Source organism: Microtus oregoni, unplaced genomic scaffold, assembly GCF_018167655.1.
Source record: "Microtus oregoni isolate MIOR12 unplaced genomic scaffold, Mior012 000011F_ref0000422, whole genome shotgun sequence".
Taxonomy (NCBI): domain Eukaryota; kingdom Metazoa; phylum Chordata; class Mammalia; order Rodentia; family Cricetidae; genus Microtus; species Microtus oregoni.
In genome coordinates, this window is record NW_024543070.1 from 16,452,339 (window position 1) to 16,470,414 (window position 18,076).

Sequence of the window (18,076 nt, forward strand, 5' to 3'; positions counted from 1 at the left end):
AGGACAGCGGAAGACCACAATTTGAGGGAATGTCCCATAGCTAGAGGAAGGGCCAGGAAGAAGAGAGGAAATACCAGGAAAACACTCAGCCCTAAGTAACCCAAAAGCAGTGTCCCAAACTCAGATCTGCCCGTCCCTAAAGTCTACAGTCACACCACACTGTCCGTCCTGTTTTACAAGCACACCTTCCTGGCTCTCGCCAATTTCCCAGTGACTTCCCTCTCAAGATCTCTATTGCCGACCCCCAGATAAACCACACACAACCTTTGTTTTAGCAATGCAAATAAAATGTGTCCTCGGGGATTCTAAAATTCACGGGGCTGGGCTGTGCCCTGTTGTGTGGTCCTGGAACTACTGGTGTCCCATCTGCTCCTTTGCTACTTTGGCCTCTGTGGCTTGGGGACCAGTGCCAGCCTCCTACTGAAACATTCGGTAGGAAGCCTGAGCACCTGGGCTTCTTTAGGTCCCTGGGCAACACTGTGCATTGAAAGCATGAAGTGACTCATGCCTCTAAAACCAGAGTGCTAAGAAATTGCAATTCATTGTGGACCTTCCTGTGGTGACAATTTCCATGTCTCCTTCCTTCCTTCCTTCCTTCCTCTCTCTCTGTCTGTCTGTTTCTGTTTGTTTGTTTTCATGACAGTCTCACTCTGTATGCCAGGCTGGCCTATGTGGGCCTCAAACTCACAGTAATTCTCTTGCCTCAGCCTCATGAGTGCTGGGATTACAGGTATATCCAGCCATACCTAGCCATCATATGGATTTTCAAAGATCAAATTATTCTAGTTTGCAGGGGCGAGGAAAGAAATCGCACACCTATCTTGGCCCACATTGGAACCATCTGGCTCACAGAAGATCCCCCAGTCAACAACTGCTGCCTGGCTGGGCCTGGTGGTGCATGCCTATAATCCTAGCACTCGGGAGGCTGAGACAGGAAGATTTTTTGAGAGTTTGAGAACAGTCTGAGCTGCATAGGGATAAATTTGCCTCAAACAAGTAAATAAATAAAAGTTGCTTGAATGAATGAGAAGAGCTCATGGGAGAGTCGGGTTCCTATGAAGTAAAAAAAGGTTGGCATTGAGGAAAAGGCTTCAGAACAGATCTTGAAGAGTGGAAGAAAGCACATGCATGTGTGTGTAACCCTGGAAGAAAGCGCGTGTGTGTGCATGCGTGTGTGTGCATGCGTGTGTGTTTGTAACCCTGGAAGAAAGCGCGTGTGAGTGTGTGCATGCGTGTATGTGTGTAACCCTGGAGGCTGAGGGAGGAAGACTGAGTTTAAGGCCAGCCTGGTTATACAGAAAGACCCAGTCTTAAAAAAAACCAAGACTGGCTCTGAGGTAGAGTGCGGTAGAGTGCTTGCCTAGCAGTAGACAAACAGATAGACACAGCTTTATAAGGCTGGCCACTGTGGTGGATGTCTGTGATCCCAGCACTGCAGAGGCCAGGTGGGTTAATCAGTTGAGCCCCAAAGTTAGAAGTGAGTCTGGGCCACATAGAGAGCGCTTGTTTCAAAAGAGATAAGACAGAAATGAAAATAGCCATAGTGAAGAAGCCTGGGGACACAACTTCTACCAAGGGAACAAACAATTCTGATAACAAGGCAAACAGATGCCAAAAGTTGCTAACAGGACAGACTGACAGTAAGTGCTTCCTGATGTGGTCAGTGGTCAATCCAGAATACCACCCATGGAATGTTCCTGCTGAGACTGTTGAGTTATGTTGCTGTTTAGCCAAAAGAATCAACAAACCCAGACTATGGGCATCTAAAAGACTACTGGTCTGGAAGCTTTAAAAGTATGTCACTGGAGAGATGGTTCGGTGGTTAAGAGCACTGACTGCTCTTCCAAAGGACCCAGGGTTCAACTCCCAGCACCCACATGACAGCTCAGAGCTGTCTGCAATTCCAGTTTCAGGGGACCCGACACCATGACAAAACACAAATGCACATAGAATAAAAATAAAATTGCAAAGAAAAAGAGTAAAAGATCTATGTCATAAAAACAAAGGTAAGGAGGCTGTTCTGATTAAAGCAGAAGGAAGAGACATGGCAAATGTAATTCATGCTCCTTGATCAAATTCTAAATTTAATTTAAAAAGCAGATTAAAAGGCTATAGTGAGAGCATGTGGGAAGACTTGCTAGTGGACTGTGCCTTCCAGTATCAATGTTAACTTCCTCAAAGATGACCGCTATTTCTGTGATCTCATGGGAGTCGAATGTGATGGCAACAGTTCTTTTACATAGCTCCCAAAGGAAAGAACCTGTGCTTTCTGTACGTGCGCGCACCTTCCTGTGCGTGCGTGTGTGCACCTTCCTGTGCGTGCGTGTGTGCACCTTCCTGTGCGTGCGTGTGTGCATCTTCCTGTGCGTGCGTGCACCTTCCTGTGCAAGTGAGTAGTAAATTAGGTGCTTTTACTTTTTTATTTTAACACAAGACTGTGTACTTTAGCATACTGTCCTTTCAACTTTTGGATAGGTTTGAGGCATTTTAAAGTTACAAACCTGAGGGTAAAGTGAGTCACCTAGGAGGCAGGAGTGTGGAAGACAGCTCACAAGGTGCTCACAAGATGTTCATGGGGTTGGGGTGGGGTGGGGTGGCTATGTCCTCAGCTCTCAAGGCAGGGGAGGGACATGCCCTTGTCCTCAGTAACTTGGGTGAGGGGTAGGGGGTGCGGGTGCACTGGTTAGGGAAGCAAGAAAACATTTTGGCTTTCTCCTCAGAGTTCTGGAATGCTACTGGGGTGCTTAGAAGCTAGGTTGCCATGGTGAGATTTAACTATGTCAAACTCATTCTTGCTCCTGGGCAAGGATGGAGGGTGTGAGGGTCCTCTTAAGAGGACAGGAAAACCCCTGTCTTCATGCAGCCCAGGAACCTTCAGTCTCCTCTGACTGAGCTGTGGGGAGAACACAGGTGGAGGTCACCCAGGGTGGGAGGGTGCCCTGGCTGGACAGCGCTGCCTAGGGAAAACAGTGAGGGCAAGGGCGGCCTCGAACCGTGGCTGGTGGACTGGCAGGAAAATGCTTGAAGGCTAGAGGCCAAGCAGGTGGGCAGGCTGCCAGCTTTCTGCAGCTGGGCAAGAAATGACCTGGATTGGGGGAGGGTGGGGAGCAGGGCGGCTCTGAGCCCAGGGCCTCCTGGGTCATGGTCACCATCTATTTCATCCTTAGAAGCACCCAGCCGATAAGGGTTGTGATTATCCCTGATTCTGGCAGATGAAAGGAAGGCTTGAAGGCCTCCTCAGAGTCATGCACAGCTAGTTAAGTGAGAGAACCACAGCTCCCAACTGGCCTTATGTGACCCGAAAGCCCCTGATGATCTCACACAGAGAAACTTGGCTTCAACAAGGCGCCCCTGGATCCCTAGGAGCAGATTCAGGGGGCTTTCCCAAGATTTGGAGACAAAAGTAAACATGAAGGAGGTGGACTGTGTTTAAGAGCCCATTTCCCAAGCACCCATGTATTCTGGCTATCCCTGTGTGCGGAGGCTGGGAGGGGCATATATGGGCTGTGCTGCGATAAAATATTCCCTGTGTTAAGCTCAGAAAACGTGAGAAGCCAGGGAAAGCCGCACTGACAACAGTCTGTATTTAATCATGCTAAAATATGAAGGAATGTTTGTTAGCATAGCAAGAATCTATTAGCCCTGAAAATATCCATATCTATCCACATGAGGTGCTATTATGCAACACTTAAAAGGCTTCTGAAGAGTTTCTACTGATATGGAGGAATTCTTCTGACATGTTATAAGGAAGAAAAAATAGGCTTCAGTAATACCGGAAAGATGACCTCAATTCCTATTTAATTTTTTAGTTTTTTTTTCAATTCCTATTTTTAAAAAATGGTAAGAAATATAACAGTTGGCTGGTAATGAAAATTCTCATTGTGAACAAGTTTGTCACACTTTAAAAAAGAAGCTTATATATGCAGCTTGACTATAGAAATAAAAATGCTTAGAAAGATACATAATGAGTATGTTAATGACTTAATGAATAAATTGCAACCAAAAGACAAAAATGGTGGAAAAGGAACATTTATACTAAAAAGGATTAAGAGACTTAGGAGACACCAAATCAAATGCATATATATATATATAAAACATATATAATACACACACATACATATATTGGTTTTTTGAGACATGGTTTCTCTGTGTATTCTTGGCTGTCCTGGAACTCTCTTTGTAGACCTCAGGCTGGCCTCACACTCACAGAGATCCACTAGTCTCACTCTCCCAAATGCTGGGATTAAAGATGTGCACCACCACTGCCTGACTTAAATATACATATTTTTTAAATTTTTTTTTCTTTTTTTTCTAGACACAGTCTCTATGTAGCCTTGGTTATCCTGGAACTCACTATGTAGACCAGGCTGGCCTTAAACCTACAGAGATCTGCCTGCCTCGGCCTCCAGAGTACTGAGATTAAAGACATTCACCAGCACATCTGATTGGAAAAAAAAAGACTGGAAAATCCCAGATGAAATTCTGTAATGTTTGGGTTTTGAGAAATAATCCAAGGGGGCACAGTGTGGGGATCTCAGCAGCACCAGAGAAGGCACAGAGAGTCAGGGCTGAATGGCAGGGCCTGAGAGCGTCAGCACATTCTATTTTCATATCTATACTTTTTTTTTCTATACTAAAAAGTTAGCAGCTGGGCAGTGATGTCACACGCCTTTAATCCCAGCACTTGGGAGGCAGAGGCATGTGGATCTCTGTGAGTCTGAGATCAGCCTGGTTTACAGAGTGAGTTCTAGGACAGCCAAGGCTACACAGAGAAACCTTGTCTCGAAAACAAAAACAAAAAATGTTAATACTTCTTCTTAGATTATGGGGAAGTTTCTCTTTTTTTTTTTATATCTCCTATTTTTCTATCTCTCTTGAGCTGTTCAAATATATGTTCTGGGAACTGAACTCTGGCCTCTGGCAGAGTAGCAAGGACTCTCAACCTCTGAGCCCGAGCCAACTCTCCAGCCCTGAGAATGTACTATTTTATGAGGTGCGGGGAGAAAGCTGTTGTTTGTTTGTTGAAGAACTGCCCAATCTAAGAGACAGTGGGGTGGGGTGGGGGACAGTGTCTCAGTGGAGGAATGGAAGGACTCCCAGGTTGGAGAAGAATATAATGTGAACACAAAGGAGAACAAGGTGGTTGGTACCGGAGACTCTGTAACCAGCTGTAGAGCAAGGCACAGCCCAGGTTACAGCCCGGAAGAGAGAAATAGCTTTTTGGGCTCAAGGCTTGGAAAGTCATTGTGCTGGGATCAGAGGCCAGAAGGATGACCGGAGAAGGCACAGTGTGGGAAGGAGAAGCATCAACTAGCAAAGAACTTTGGAATGTGACTCTTGCCCTTTTGTCTGGGCAGTGTGCCTACTAGTGTTGCCTTAAAGTTCGCCCTGGGTTACGGAAGGAAGGAATTTTCTTCCTTATCTTCAGCTGGTTGACTTGCACTCATCCTTCAGATTTCCCCACCTCATTGTCTTCTGGTGTCTTTCTGCTCTCTGACTAGGTCAGATCCCCATGGCAGGCTGCCCTTCCCAACACTCAGCACACTGCCAGCTCCTGAGGTTGGGGGCCATCTCTACCTATCCCACCTCGCTGAGGGCTAAATGAAGGAGGGAAGCTGGAGCCTCTGGACTACACCCATGCTTTTGTTGTATCGTGGCCACTTTGGGGCGGAGTAAAAAATGTCCCAACTGCAACAAATTAGCTATGGGAGGGGGAGTCTTCTGAGCTTTGTCATCTCCCTAAGAACTCTGCCATGGTCTCTGGGCCTCTCATTGATGAGAGGGACCTGCGGCAGGGGAAAAGATGCTCCCCAGGGGTATATGAGAAGCAACTGTTGGGGCTTCCAAGATTAGCAACAACTTCAGGGCCAGGGTCTTGGCTGGCCAGGGTGAAGGAGCATTATTGCACAACATGCCTCAAAGCTGCTGCAACTCAAATGTCACCTTCCTGGAAGCGTTTCCTAATCTCCTCTTCCCTATTCCACTTACCCTCTTCTTCCATGAACTTCAAGGATTTTGTAACTAGACATTTTTGTGTGTGTGTTTGTTTGTTTAGTGTGATTGTTGTCCATTTTCTTTCCTCGATTGGACTGGAAACTTTAGAGTTTCGATGGGTGTCTGCTTGTTCATTCTTACAAGCATGTTAGCACAGGGCCTGGCACATAGTAAATGCTCAATAAAAACTCAGTGAATGAGTATGAGAACAACCTACAGAAAGCATTGGAAGGAAAAAGGAAACAGCTCGGGTCAAAGCAGGGGCAACAGCAGCCCCAGCCTTTTTTTCTGGCTGCCTTTTAGGGGCCTTCTAGGAAGTTCTTTGCATTCCTGATGCTGCAGACAAGCCTGCGCATGCCTAGGAGCTGGAATTTGTACTCAGGGCTTCTAGATTCTTGTAGCTAGGGCTTGGCCCCTGAGGAGGAAGCAGAATGGAAGCCCCAAAACTCACCGTCTTAGCATGTTGGTCAAACATAGAAAGGGAGCAAGCCCAAGCCCTGCTTCCCTCCCTGAACCAACTCTTCTCAGCTCCTGGCTTCTGCCTAGCAGGATGGCCCAGATCCCATCCCATGCCCCTCAGACCCACTGAAGGTCTTTCTGCTGAAGTCCACCCTCCTCCCCACCCCCATAGGGGGTTCCTGTCTCAGCAGGAATTTATACCCGATTGAAAAGAGCAGCTGGGGCAGCCAGGGTGGGAGGGGGAGTGGTGGAGGGCAGCTATCAAAGGCTCCAAGTGTGGGGGGCGGGAGAAGGAGGCATCTGGGTGCCAGCTTGCTCACAAATGCCAAGAAATGAGAAATGAGGGACAGGGATTGTGTGTGTGTGTGTGTGTGTGTGTGTGTGTGTGTATGTGTGTGTGTGTGTGTGAGAGAGAGAGAGAGAGAGAGAGAGAGAGAGAGAGAGAGAGAGAGGCTCTGAATGAGAAACAGAATAGACACGGAGACTGAATGACACAGTGAGCCTTAGAACAGAAGGGAAACGGAAAGAGTGAAAGAGGATGGAACACAGATAGAAGGCCACAGCGCCGCAGGAAATAATTGGAATGGAAGAGAAACAAAAGAGAACAAGGGACAGAGAGAAAGGAAAAACAGTCTGGCACTAGGAAGAGTTAATGTCTCTTTCTTTCCAATTGTACTGAGCACCGTGCTATGGCAGGCGCAGTACAGGAAAGGCGCAGACCAGGGCAAGGTGACACAGGTGTCAGAGATGGAGAAAGGGAGAGGCGGAGACCTCAAACTGAGATGGAGACTTTGGGGAGGATGTGGGCTGGAAAGAGGAGGCAGAGATAAAATCTGGTAAGCAGACAGGGCAGGACAAGTGTGGGGTCAGGAGGCAGCTGGAGAAGCAGGGTGAGGGAGCCCTAGGACAGCTTCCTGTTTCTTCTGTTGTCATGAGACTGTATCATTTTATAAGCAGTTCCACCTCCAGCTGTGTGGTTTCCTTTTTCCACAGCTCTCTCTCTCTCTCTTTCTCTCTCTCTCTCTCTCTTCATTTTCCTCCAGGTTCTGACTGGGGACAGCCTGCTTTTCTCTTGCCCCATTTCCTATTCTCTCTCTCTCTCTCTCTCTCTCTCTCTCTCTCTCTCTCTCTCTCCATTTTCCTCCAGGTTCTGACTGGGGACAGCCTGCTTTTCTCTTGCCCCATTTCCTATTCTCTCTCTCTCTCTCTCTCTCTCTCTCTCTTTCTCTCTCTTCATTTTCCTCCAGGTTCTGACTGGGGACAGCCTGCTTTTTCTTGCCCCATTTCCTATGCTCCAGTCGCAGGTCAGGCTAGAGCCAGGCTCAACCCAGAGAGAAGAATGTAAACAATGGATGGGTACAGAAAACCCTCCTCACCCCACCCCCACCCGTCTATCCCTGGGTCCTAAGGAGCCTTCAGGAGACAAGAAAATGTGCTTGTGACTGGGAGAAGGAAGAGGGTGAGTGGGTGAATTTTGCTTCCAAAATAGGTTGGAGTAGTCATCTCTTTTTCCTGGGGGTCTGTATAGCAGCACCCAAGACACAAAAGCCTCCTTGAAATCGTGAAATGAGGGAAGAAGCCATTTGTAGAAAATACCGAGCCCTCCCCTCATCTCCTCCCACGTCATCACCGAGAAAATGCCGCAGAGAAGAGGGTGGGCTGGAGATTCTGTCACCTACCCGCTTGTGCCGGGTCTCTGGGCTTGAGAGAAACGCCAGTCGGTGTTGGGCGGGGCTTGCTGTGGAGAAAACAGAGGGAGAGTGGCTGAGTACCCAACAGCGGTGGCTACGGATCCCTGGGGATGGGGGTGGGGAGCGAGCAAAGGAAGAAGGAAAAGGGATAAGATGGGGGAGGGGAGGCACATCTCCCAAAGGTGGGGGTGGGGAGAACCAACCCAGAGACTAACAAAATATTTCTTAGGATCACTGTGAATAAGCACATATTTCTTTGCTGAAGAAATGGATCCCTTTTTTTCCTGTCCCAGACTCAGAACATCTGAGCCAAAATTCAAGGACTGAAAGTGTCTTCTGTGGAGCTGGGGGAAAAGTGCGGCAAAGCGCCCCCTCCTCAAATAGCAGAGAGGCTTTTAAAATCCACCAGCCCTAGAAAGGAGCCATTCAGTTCCTCGGCTGGGAACAAAGCAGCGGCTGTAGCAAGATGGCTGCTGCTCTGGGTAACCCTTGTCGTGCCAAGCTGCGAAGTGGCACCTCCTCCAGGCCCTCGCTCTCAAAGACCTCTTCCCACAGCTAAATACATTATTAATTTAGGAGTCATGCCAGCCTGGGCCTTTATAGGGCATCCAAGCCCCAGGATGCCTCTCACCCCCAGAACTTCATGCCACACAATGGTCCGTGACCAAGGAGATAGAACAAGGCAGCTCTGTCCAAGGCAGAGAAAACGGCTGGGATGGAGTTCTGAGGAACCACATTCTACGGTCTCCGAGAAGAGCCTTCCAAGTCCCCAGCTGCAGCCCTCCCGCGCCCAGCTCGATGTGCAGGGCCCTGCTGGCCATCGCTTAATTTCCGAGTTCCGCGGGTTCTTCAGGGGATGTGGTATCACCCCACCACACAGTCTCCTACAGTCAAGTCTCTCCCAGTTCCTGGGACGGGCTGGTAATTAATTCTCACCCAGGCTCCCAGGAGAAGAGAGTGTGAGCATCTCTCATTACACTGGGGAGAAGGAAGACCCGGGACTTGCCAGTGACTCACACTGAGACTCCCAAGTGACAGCGGTGTGAGTGGAACCCAGAAGGTGCATCGGGTGCCGTGAGCACCCGGTCCGGGGCTGCCATGGAGAAGGGTGCAGACCCTTAACCACTGTCCCCTTTGACTACAGAAGGTGCGTGAGGGTGCAGGATTGTGATCAGACAGGAAGCCTAGCAAAACTCTACACCCCGTGGAAAGAGCAGGAGCAAGTTTGTTCAGCGAGGGCTGCAGAGAAAGGGGAGCTCCAAAGCCTTTCTGCGGCATTTGAGGTCCTAAGGAGGAAAGCACCCCATCCCTCCATCCGGTCTCATCCTAACAGAGGCCAACCATCTCTTGTCCAGCTCTATAAACTTCAAGTGCCAAGCAGTTCAAAGCATACACTGAAGTTCAACAGACCTGGGTTAGACTCTTCATATCATTTATTCCTAATTTGAGCGACTTGCTTGACTTCTGCCAAAGTAATTACCATTGGGCTAATAACAATCCAGGAACATAGGAGGGCACATGAAATATTCTGGTTCTTTTGTTTGTTTCTATTTTGTTTTATTTTTCAAGACAGGGTCTCTTTGTAGAGCCCTGGCTGTCCTGGAATTCTCTCTGTTGATCAGTCAAACTCAACAGAGGGCCTCCTGCCTCTGCTTCCCGAGTGCTTCTGGCTCTTTAGGGAGGTGTGTAGTAGGGCTCTCTCAAGCAACTATCAGAAGTATCTGGAGATCTTTCAAAACTATAAACTCCATACAGCAGAGGCAGGGTGGAGGAGAATGGACAGACTTTTTGAATAAAAGCTTCTTTGTTTGTGGAGACATGCTTTTACCATTTCTGTTTCCCCCGACTTTGAGGGCTACCTCTGGCATCTGGCAGAAGCTGTGGTTTCCCATCAGAGGAGGGAAGATTTGTCAAGAGTCTCAGGCACTCTGATCAATCCTCCTCAAATCCTGACCCCAGATCTCTGGGCACATTTACGACGGAGCCAAAGCCTAGTTTTGAATCCCCAGAGCAGGGGGAGGAAAGGGTCGCTGTTGCTACTGGGGTCCCAAGCCTGCAGTCCTAGGACTGCTTATTGCCCAACCAAGGCCTTGTATTTTAAGAGGGGCACAGGTACTGAGAGTGAAGGCCCCAGGGCACGCCAGACCTGGGGCCTAGCAGGTTCCACCCCAAAGGGCCAGCGTCACTCCTGCCTCAGGACATTAGGGGCGGAGGTAATCCCGTCTGCGGGGGCGGGGCGTGGTGGGAGGGCTGGAGAGAAATTCCTGAGTCCTGACTTTATCCCGGGCAGGAGCGACCTGGGAACCTCACCAGGTATTAGTTAACCGCGTGCGCTTCCGGAGAGACCCGAGGGGCTAGTTGGGGAGGGAAGGGGCGGCGCATGGCTTGTGATCAGCACCGAGGACAACCAGTCGGCCCAAGCCGAACACTTGGCGGCCGCAGTGGTTGGCTAGAGCTGGAATAAGTAGAGTTGAAGTTAAACGGTGATGTCACGAATCGTGAGAGTAGGGAGAAACCGAGCAGAAAGCCTCAAGAGTGGCAGATAGCACTGGAGCCGGCGCCAAGGAGGTTGGCAGCGTGGGTCGGTGGTGACCTCCATGCGGGACCCCAGCATCTGTCAGGTCAGTGTGAATTCACCAGTACCTGTGCGGGGCGCCAGCCTTTTCTGTAGGGGGGACAGGAGTTTAGCCCCCTTCTCTCCGCCCATAAACACCACCACCCCCGGATGCTCAAAACCCCACCTCTGACTCGACCACTCCGATTGTCCATGTTCAAATGCAGCCAACTCGGTACAAACAGCACAGGATCAAAGCCCCTTAGGTGGACCGGGCAGCTTCCCCGACGTGCCCCCGTCCCCGAGGGTCGCATGGAGCACCCAGCCCTCACCTGGCTCCGCTCCCTCAGCGTACTAGAACGGGAACGCAAGGCCTCAGGTTCCAGCGCCAGGGCTGAGGGCTGCTGAACGCTGAGGGGCCTGAGGAAAGTGAAGTCACTGCCGTCGGAGGCCGGTGAAAAGCACGTCCTGTAGCAATGGCTCTGAGAGTCTGTGGGCCGCAGGGTCACCTCCATATACTTTAGCGTGCCATCGGCACTCACCTGCAGGTTGGGGCTAGACTGCTTATAGAACTCCCTGGAGGGTGAGTCCTGGCCCCTGCAACACTGGCCCCCACCCCGGTCCCCATCTTCACGTCCCCTCAGACACTTAGCTGACATGAAAGTGAAGGTAACTAAGGATAAGAGACTGACAGTTGCCAGAGCCACTATAAGGTAAAGGGTGAGGTCTGAGCGCTCAGGAGGGTGTGTGAGGAAGTCGCTGGATTTAGGCATTTCCTCTGCATCCTCATCCTCCAGAAGCAGCAGTACTGTTGCTGTGGAGGACAGGGAAGGGTTACCATTGTCCCTCACCAGGACCACCACCTGCTGGCTGTCAGAGTCTTCCTCCGATAAGGCCCGGGCAGTGCGCACCTCACCAGAGTGTGCAGACACAAGGAACAGTCCAGGGGATGTGGACTGTGGTGACAGAGAGTAAGAGAGCCACGCATTGTGACCCGCATCAGCATCCACAGCTGTCACCTTGGTGACCAAAGAACCCGCAGGAGCAGAGCGAGGGAGACGTTGGGGGGCCGAGAGCTCCCTGCCAGGTCGTGGGTGCAGCACAGCTGGGGCATTATCGTTCTGGTCAAGGACAAACACGTGGAGAGATGTGTTCGCGTGCAGTGGGGGAGAGCCGGAATCTCGGACCCCCACCACAATTCGCAGCATCTGTAGCAATTCATAGTCAAAGGTCCGCTGGGCAAAGACTCGTCCATCCTCAGGGTTGACATACACAAAAGAGGAGGCCGGGGCTCCCTGAATTTCACTTCCTACAATAGAATAGGTGAGGTGGGCATTATCCCCCATGTCTGGATCTGAGGCAGCCACAGTACAGAGGAGAGAGCCTGGAGGCCGGTTTTCTGAGATATAAGCAGTGTAGAGCTGTTGGGTGAACTGGGGCGCGTTGTCATTAACATCGGAAATGTTCAGCCTGATGGTGAGATGTGTGTGTAGGGGAGGTGATCCAGCATCACTGGCCCGCAGGTCGATGATATAATGGGGTGTGGTTTCTCGGTCCAAAGGCTGGCTGGTTAGCAGGGAGTAGTAGTTTTCAGAAGGCCTGATCTGAAATGGCAGGTCTGGAGATATAGCCAGCTTCACCTCTCCATTTCTACCTGAGTCTCGATCCCGCACATTAAACAGCCCCACTACTGTGCCCACTGGGGTGCTCTCTAGGACAGGGTTGACCAAAGATGCCAGGAGCACCTCAGGGGGATTGTCGTTAGCATCCCCTACATCCACTTGAATCACACAGTGGCCCTCCATGGCTGGCTGCCCCTGGTCTCTGGCTCTTGCATGGATTTCATAGAAATTCGACTCCTCAAAATCTACTGGACCCAACACATGGATGGCCCCACTGCTAGGATCCAAGCCAAAGAGATTCTTTACTGCTTCAGATGTGTGGTCTCCAAAAGAGTAGTCTAGCTGGCCATTGGTGCCCTCGTCTGGATCAGTGGCATTGAGACGGAGCAGCACTGTACCTGGGGGTGTGTTCTCTGGGAGTCCCACTCGTAGAACTGAGGACTGGAAGGTTGGAGCATTATCATTGACATCCAGCACAATGACAGAGATCAGGCTGGTCCCTGAGCGGGCTGGGGTTCCCCCGTCCACAGCAGTGAGCACCAGCTGATGCCTTGCCTGGGCTTCCCGGTCTAGCTGCTGCTCTAGCACTAGCTCTGGGAATAGCTTCCCGTCCTTTAGGGTCTTCACGTTCAGAGAGAAGTGACTGTTGGGGCTTAGAGTATAAAAGCTCACAGTGTTGGTGCTCACGTCTGGGTCCTGAGCACTATCCAGTGGGAACCTGGTTCCTGGTGCAGCAGATTCTGAGATTCGCATCTCTCGCTCAGGAGTGGCAAAGCTGGGAGAGTTGTCATTGAGATCCAGGATCTCTACCTCTACACGAATGAGCTCCAGGGGGTGTTCAGTCACTACCTGGACAGGCAGCAGGCAGCTAGTGCTGGCGCCACACAGGCTCTCTCGGTCAATCTTTAGATTCACTGCCAAAGCCCCACTCGTCAAGCTCAGGGAAAAATAGCGCCCATTCTCCTCAGAGCCCAATCGCAGCCTGCGGCTCAACAGATCTGTCACCTTTAAGCCCAGATCCTGAGCCACGTTCCCCACCAAAGTCCCCGGCTCAGACTCCTCCACCACTGAATAACGGAGCTGCCCAGCCACCCAGCCACAGCAGCACAAGGACAACACAGACAGCACTTGCCATTTCCCAGCGAGCTGTGGGGATGCCATAGCTCCCACGACCCAGAAGTCCCTTCGTGGAGAGTAACTGTGCTGTCCTGTCTCCAAGATAAACCAAGCGCTTGGAATGCAGGAGCTGAAGTCTCTTATGTCTCCTTCCAGTCTCTTAAAAACTGCTCTGAGGTTTGCCTGCCTGCAGCCTTTCTTAGTCACCAACTGGCGGGGGTGGGTGGGGGAGGGGAGTTAAATGTAAGTGGAGCTAGGGAACTGGAGGAGGAGAGGCAGGCCGGAAGAGCAGATCTCCCACCTCAGCTCTAAGTTTGATTGGTCAAAACGTCTGTCTGCTCTCAACCAATTATAAAGTTTCCTCAGCCCTGGAAACCTTGGGAACCGTTGCTGAAAAATCTGTGTCACAGAAGCCTCCTGCCTCCCCACTCACTCACTCCGCAGGTTGGTTCAGCCCCCTTGGCAGTGAAGTTTGGCGGCTCAGATGGTGCTCAACAGGGAAGATTAAAATGGTACAAAACTCCTTAGCGTTCTGTCCCAGCAACTTCCTGCAGGACTTCAGAAGCTTCCACTGTTTGGTTGAACCAGCAAAAATTTGTCCTTGTGGAGATGCAAAGTCCACATGGGGTCCCCCCACCCCACTGCTGTCATCCTGCTAAATACTCCTAAAGCTTTGTCAGAACCTTCCAAAGTCTTGTCCTGCTCCCCAGCCGTGTCTGTGAGTGGCTAAAGGACTTAGCTTTCCGGAAGCCCTAAACTCAGAACATGAACAGAGCATCACAGTTTATGGGATAGGGAACACTATAGGCAGATCTAGGCTACCTTGGAGGGTGACCAGAGGCCAGACATGGCCTCTGGGCTTTATGGTTTCAGTGAATTCAAAACCTTCCCTAAAGATTTCCAGAATGTCTGTCTCTGTGAATTCTTTAACTGTGAATGATTTTCTGACACTGAGTGACTTCACCTACTGCTCCCCACTAGGAGGTAACAGATGCACCCCTCACCCCAGCCCTGTTCCCAGTTTACCGTATGTAGTTCAGCACCCCAGTGGGGACTATCAGGAGTCCCTGAGAAAGATCCTCTGCTACCACTTTGATCTGCACCACTCTCCTCCCTTGGCACTTTTTTTTTTCTTTTTCGGACTCTGCTATCTTTTCAAACAAACAGTTCCCTTCACATTAGGCTAGAGGGTACTAGACAATGTGGGGCAAAGGTTTTTATAGTCTACCATCAGACCAGTTGGAAGTGGTAACCCAGAGGTAACATTCTCCAGAACATAATCCTCTCATTCTCAGGAGAACAGAGGAAGAAGTGCTGGGTTTAGGTGATTTCCTGGCCCAGCCCACACCTGTGCACGACACTTTAGTGCCCCTATGCTCCATCAGCACGCTGCCACGACAGCTTGGGTCTTGATAACCAGTTAATTTATTTCTTACTCTCCAATGTGGACATTACTCACCCCAAGTTCCAATCTATGGGCATTACCCACCCCCAAGTTCCAATCATTAATCAACTCAGACACTTGTAGAGCACAGCATTTACAACACAGTTAATACTCACAAAAATGGTGACATCACTGTGGGCTCTTCCAGAGAGGCCAGGACTCTCTGGCAATTGGCCCAGCCACATGTCTGGATCACAATAACCCCCAAGCATTGGCTGAGCCTGCAAAGGTCTCACCTCGAGCCCATAGAGAAGATCAGAGGGTGGACAGCTTGGGCGCACAGGCTCCCCTGCCATAGGTGCACTGGGTGACTTCACCATCATGAAGCTGTCACTCCGAGTGGGTGCGGAAGCCAATGGTGTACAGCCATGAGAGTGGCCTCCCACATCAACAAACTTGATAGGATCTTCCGACCCGAGCTGGATTCGGAGGATCCCATTGGAAGGAGGAAGCCCCTCCCTCCTCCGAGATCTGCTGAGACAGGCACAGGTGCCAGCAGGAAAACATGTCACTCCACAGGCAGCCCCGCGAAGACACTTAGAGAGCAGTGCCACGAAAGAACCAAAGGAGACAAAGCAGATTGCCACTAAGGACACAGCCAAGTAGAGGGTTAGACGGGATTCTCCTTCTCTGGGAGCTGACGATTCTCGAAGATCGGGGACAACTGGATGGGTGTCTTCCTCTAAAGACACCAGGAGAGTAACAGAGGTAGAGAGTGGCGGGCTACCGCTGTCCTTCACCACAATGACCAGCTTCTGGGGTGGGAGGTCAGCTGGGATGGGAACAGCTGTTCGTACTTCCCCAGCATATCTGGAGACGGCAAAGAGGCTGGGATCTGGGGCTTCCAGGAGCTGATAGGAAACCCAGGCATTGTAACCTGAATCCAAGTCCACAGCTGTCACCTTTGTGACTAGGTGCCCAGCACCAACTGATGGGGGCAGTGCTTGTGGACATAAGGAACCAGGCCTGGCCCGAGGGCGCAGCACTGCTGGGGCATTGTCATTGAGGTCCAGCACAAACAGGCGCACTGTGACTGTGCTGCTGAGTGGCGGGCTGCCCCTGTCCCTGGCCTGCACCTCAAACTGCAGTGTCTGGGTCTGCTCGTAGTCAAATGATCTAGTCGCATGAACAGCTCCTGTCTGGGGGTTCAAAGAAATGAAGGAAGAAGCCGACACGTCTCGATTTCTGGGCTCTAAAAGAGAGTATGAGATTAGTGCGTTTAAGCCAGAGTCAGGGTCAGAGGCTGCAAGAGAGCAAAGCAGGTCCCCTGGGCGATTGTTCTCGGGAACGAATACCTCATGTGACCTCTGGAAGAATGAGGGTGGGTTATCATTCACATCTGAAATATTGAGGAAAATAGTCCTGTGGGTACTCAGGGGAGGGTTCCCAGCATCAGAAGCAGTAACCATGATGTCATAACTAGACCTAGCCTCTCGATCCAAGGGTCCAGCTGTCACGAGGGAGAACTGGTTCCTGAAGGCAGACTTGAGGGCGAATGGTAAGTGGTCAGGGATGCGGAGGCTCACATCTCCATTTGACCCAGAGTCAGGGTCCTGCACACTGATGAGAGCCACCACAGTGCCAGGTTCTGCACTCTCTGGTAGAGTTCCCAGCTCCGAGGTCACTGTGATGTGGGGGGCATTGTCATTTACATCTAGGAGATCCACCCTAAGGCTGCAATGTTGCTCCATAGCTGGAGAACCCCCATCACGAGCTCTCACATCAAATTCATAGTAATTCTCACTCTCAAAGTCTAGAGGCCCCTGAAGGGTAAGCTTTCCAGTCGTGGGATGAAGGCTAAAGAGGTTTCTCACCCGATCAGGGGTGTGACCACTAAAAGAAAAGGTGACATTACCACTAGGTCCCAAGTCTGGGTCAGAGGCATTGAGCTGAATGAGCACCATGCCCGCTGGCGCACTCTCCAACACGCTGATCCTGTAACTGGATTGCTGGAAGGCTGGGGCGTTGTCATTCACATCCAGCACTGACACCCGGAGCTCCGCGGTGCCAGATCTAGGGGGGTTCCCTCCATCCACAGCAGTTAGCACCAGGCGGTAGTCCGATTGCTTCTCACGATCCAAAGGCTTCTCCAGAAGAAGCTCTGGGACCAAGCTGCCGTCGCTGCGCTTCTTGACATCCAGGGCAAAGTGTTCATTGGAGCTTAGTCTGTAGCTGCTAATGGAATTGCTCCCCACATCTGCATCCTGAGCCTTTTCCAAGGGGAAACGCTGTCCTGGCGGAGCTGCTTCCCCGATTTCCAAGTCCAACTGCTGCCGCGGAAATCGGGGGGCGTGATCATTCACATCTACGATCTCAACCTCTGCTCGGTACATTTCCAAAGGCCCTTCGGTTACAAACTCCAGGGGCACGATGCAGCTGGCACTGAGCCCACACAGTGCCTCTCGATCGATTGGATTTTTGATGAGCAGGGCTCCGCTGTCCAAATCCACACGAAAGTGTCTTTGGTTCACCTCTCCAGCGACCTGCAGCCTGCGAGCTGATAGACTCTCTATATCCAGCAGAAAATCTTGGGCGACATTCCCTACAAAAGTCCCTTCCTGTGACTCCTCTGGGACCGGGTAGCGAATCTGCCCACAAACGTAGCCCAGGTGGCAAAAGAGGAACAAAAGGGTAGCCCCCCACCAAATTTCTACCCAGCTTCTCACCTTGCTGGGCATTGCTGCCGTCCGCTAATGCTCTACTTGGTCCGGAGAAGCCAAAGAAGCTGACCCGCCCCTAACAGCCACAGCAGCTGGAGACACCTATCTTCCTTCCCCGCGCCAGGTCTGGTGCGGCTCCGCCGGCGCAGTAAGGGTTACGCGCCGTTTTTTGCTGGTGGCGGGGTAGATTTGTCTGCCTTTCACTATCCGATTGGCAGGCAGCAGCTCCTGGGCTCAGCCAATAGGCTGAGCAGAGAATATCCCAATAGCAGCAGGGTTAATGCGTCGCAGCATTGGGAGGAAACACACACACACACACACCAAAAAAAAACAACAAACCCCCAAATGTAATAAATACCAACGTTTCTTTCGACCTTCCTCCTGCTCAACTCGCGTTTATGTCCGAGGATCGCTACCATCATGGAGAGGCAGAAAACATATATGTATTTCCCCCCCAACACATCGATACACCCCGCCCCTTTTCGCGGGGAAAACAGCTACCTCCTGAGCCCTAGCAACCTGCAGCCCTGGAAAAC

The 18,076-nt window shown here is 51.0% G+C and overlaps 1 protein-coding gene across 24 annotated transcripts in view; it reads right to left on the bottom strand.

The window, feature by feature from the left end:
• Nucleotides 1-18,076, bottom strand: part of LOC121453419 (protocadherin gamma-C4) — a 725,389-nt gene that overhangs the window by 7,885 nt on the left and 699,428 nt on the right. For 22 of the 24 annotated variants that reach the window (XM_041660202.1, XM_041660188.1, XM_041660194.1 and 19 more), the window contains one exon: nucleotides 8,133-8,191. In XM_041660202.1, the coding sequence (XP_041516136.1) occupies nucleotides 8,133-8,191 (59 nt within the window). Of the gene's footprint in view, nucleotides 1-8,132; nucleotides 8,192-13,452; nucleotides 13,572-15,116; nucleotides 17,671-18,076 lie in introns of those variants that run through there. The other 2 variants (XM_041660181.1, XM_041660206.1) reach the window with 2 other exon arrangements.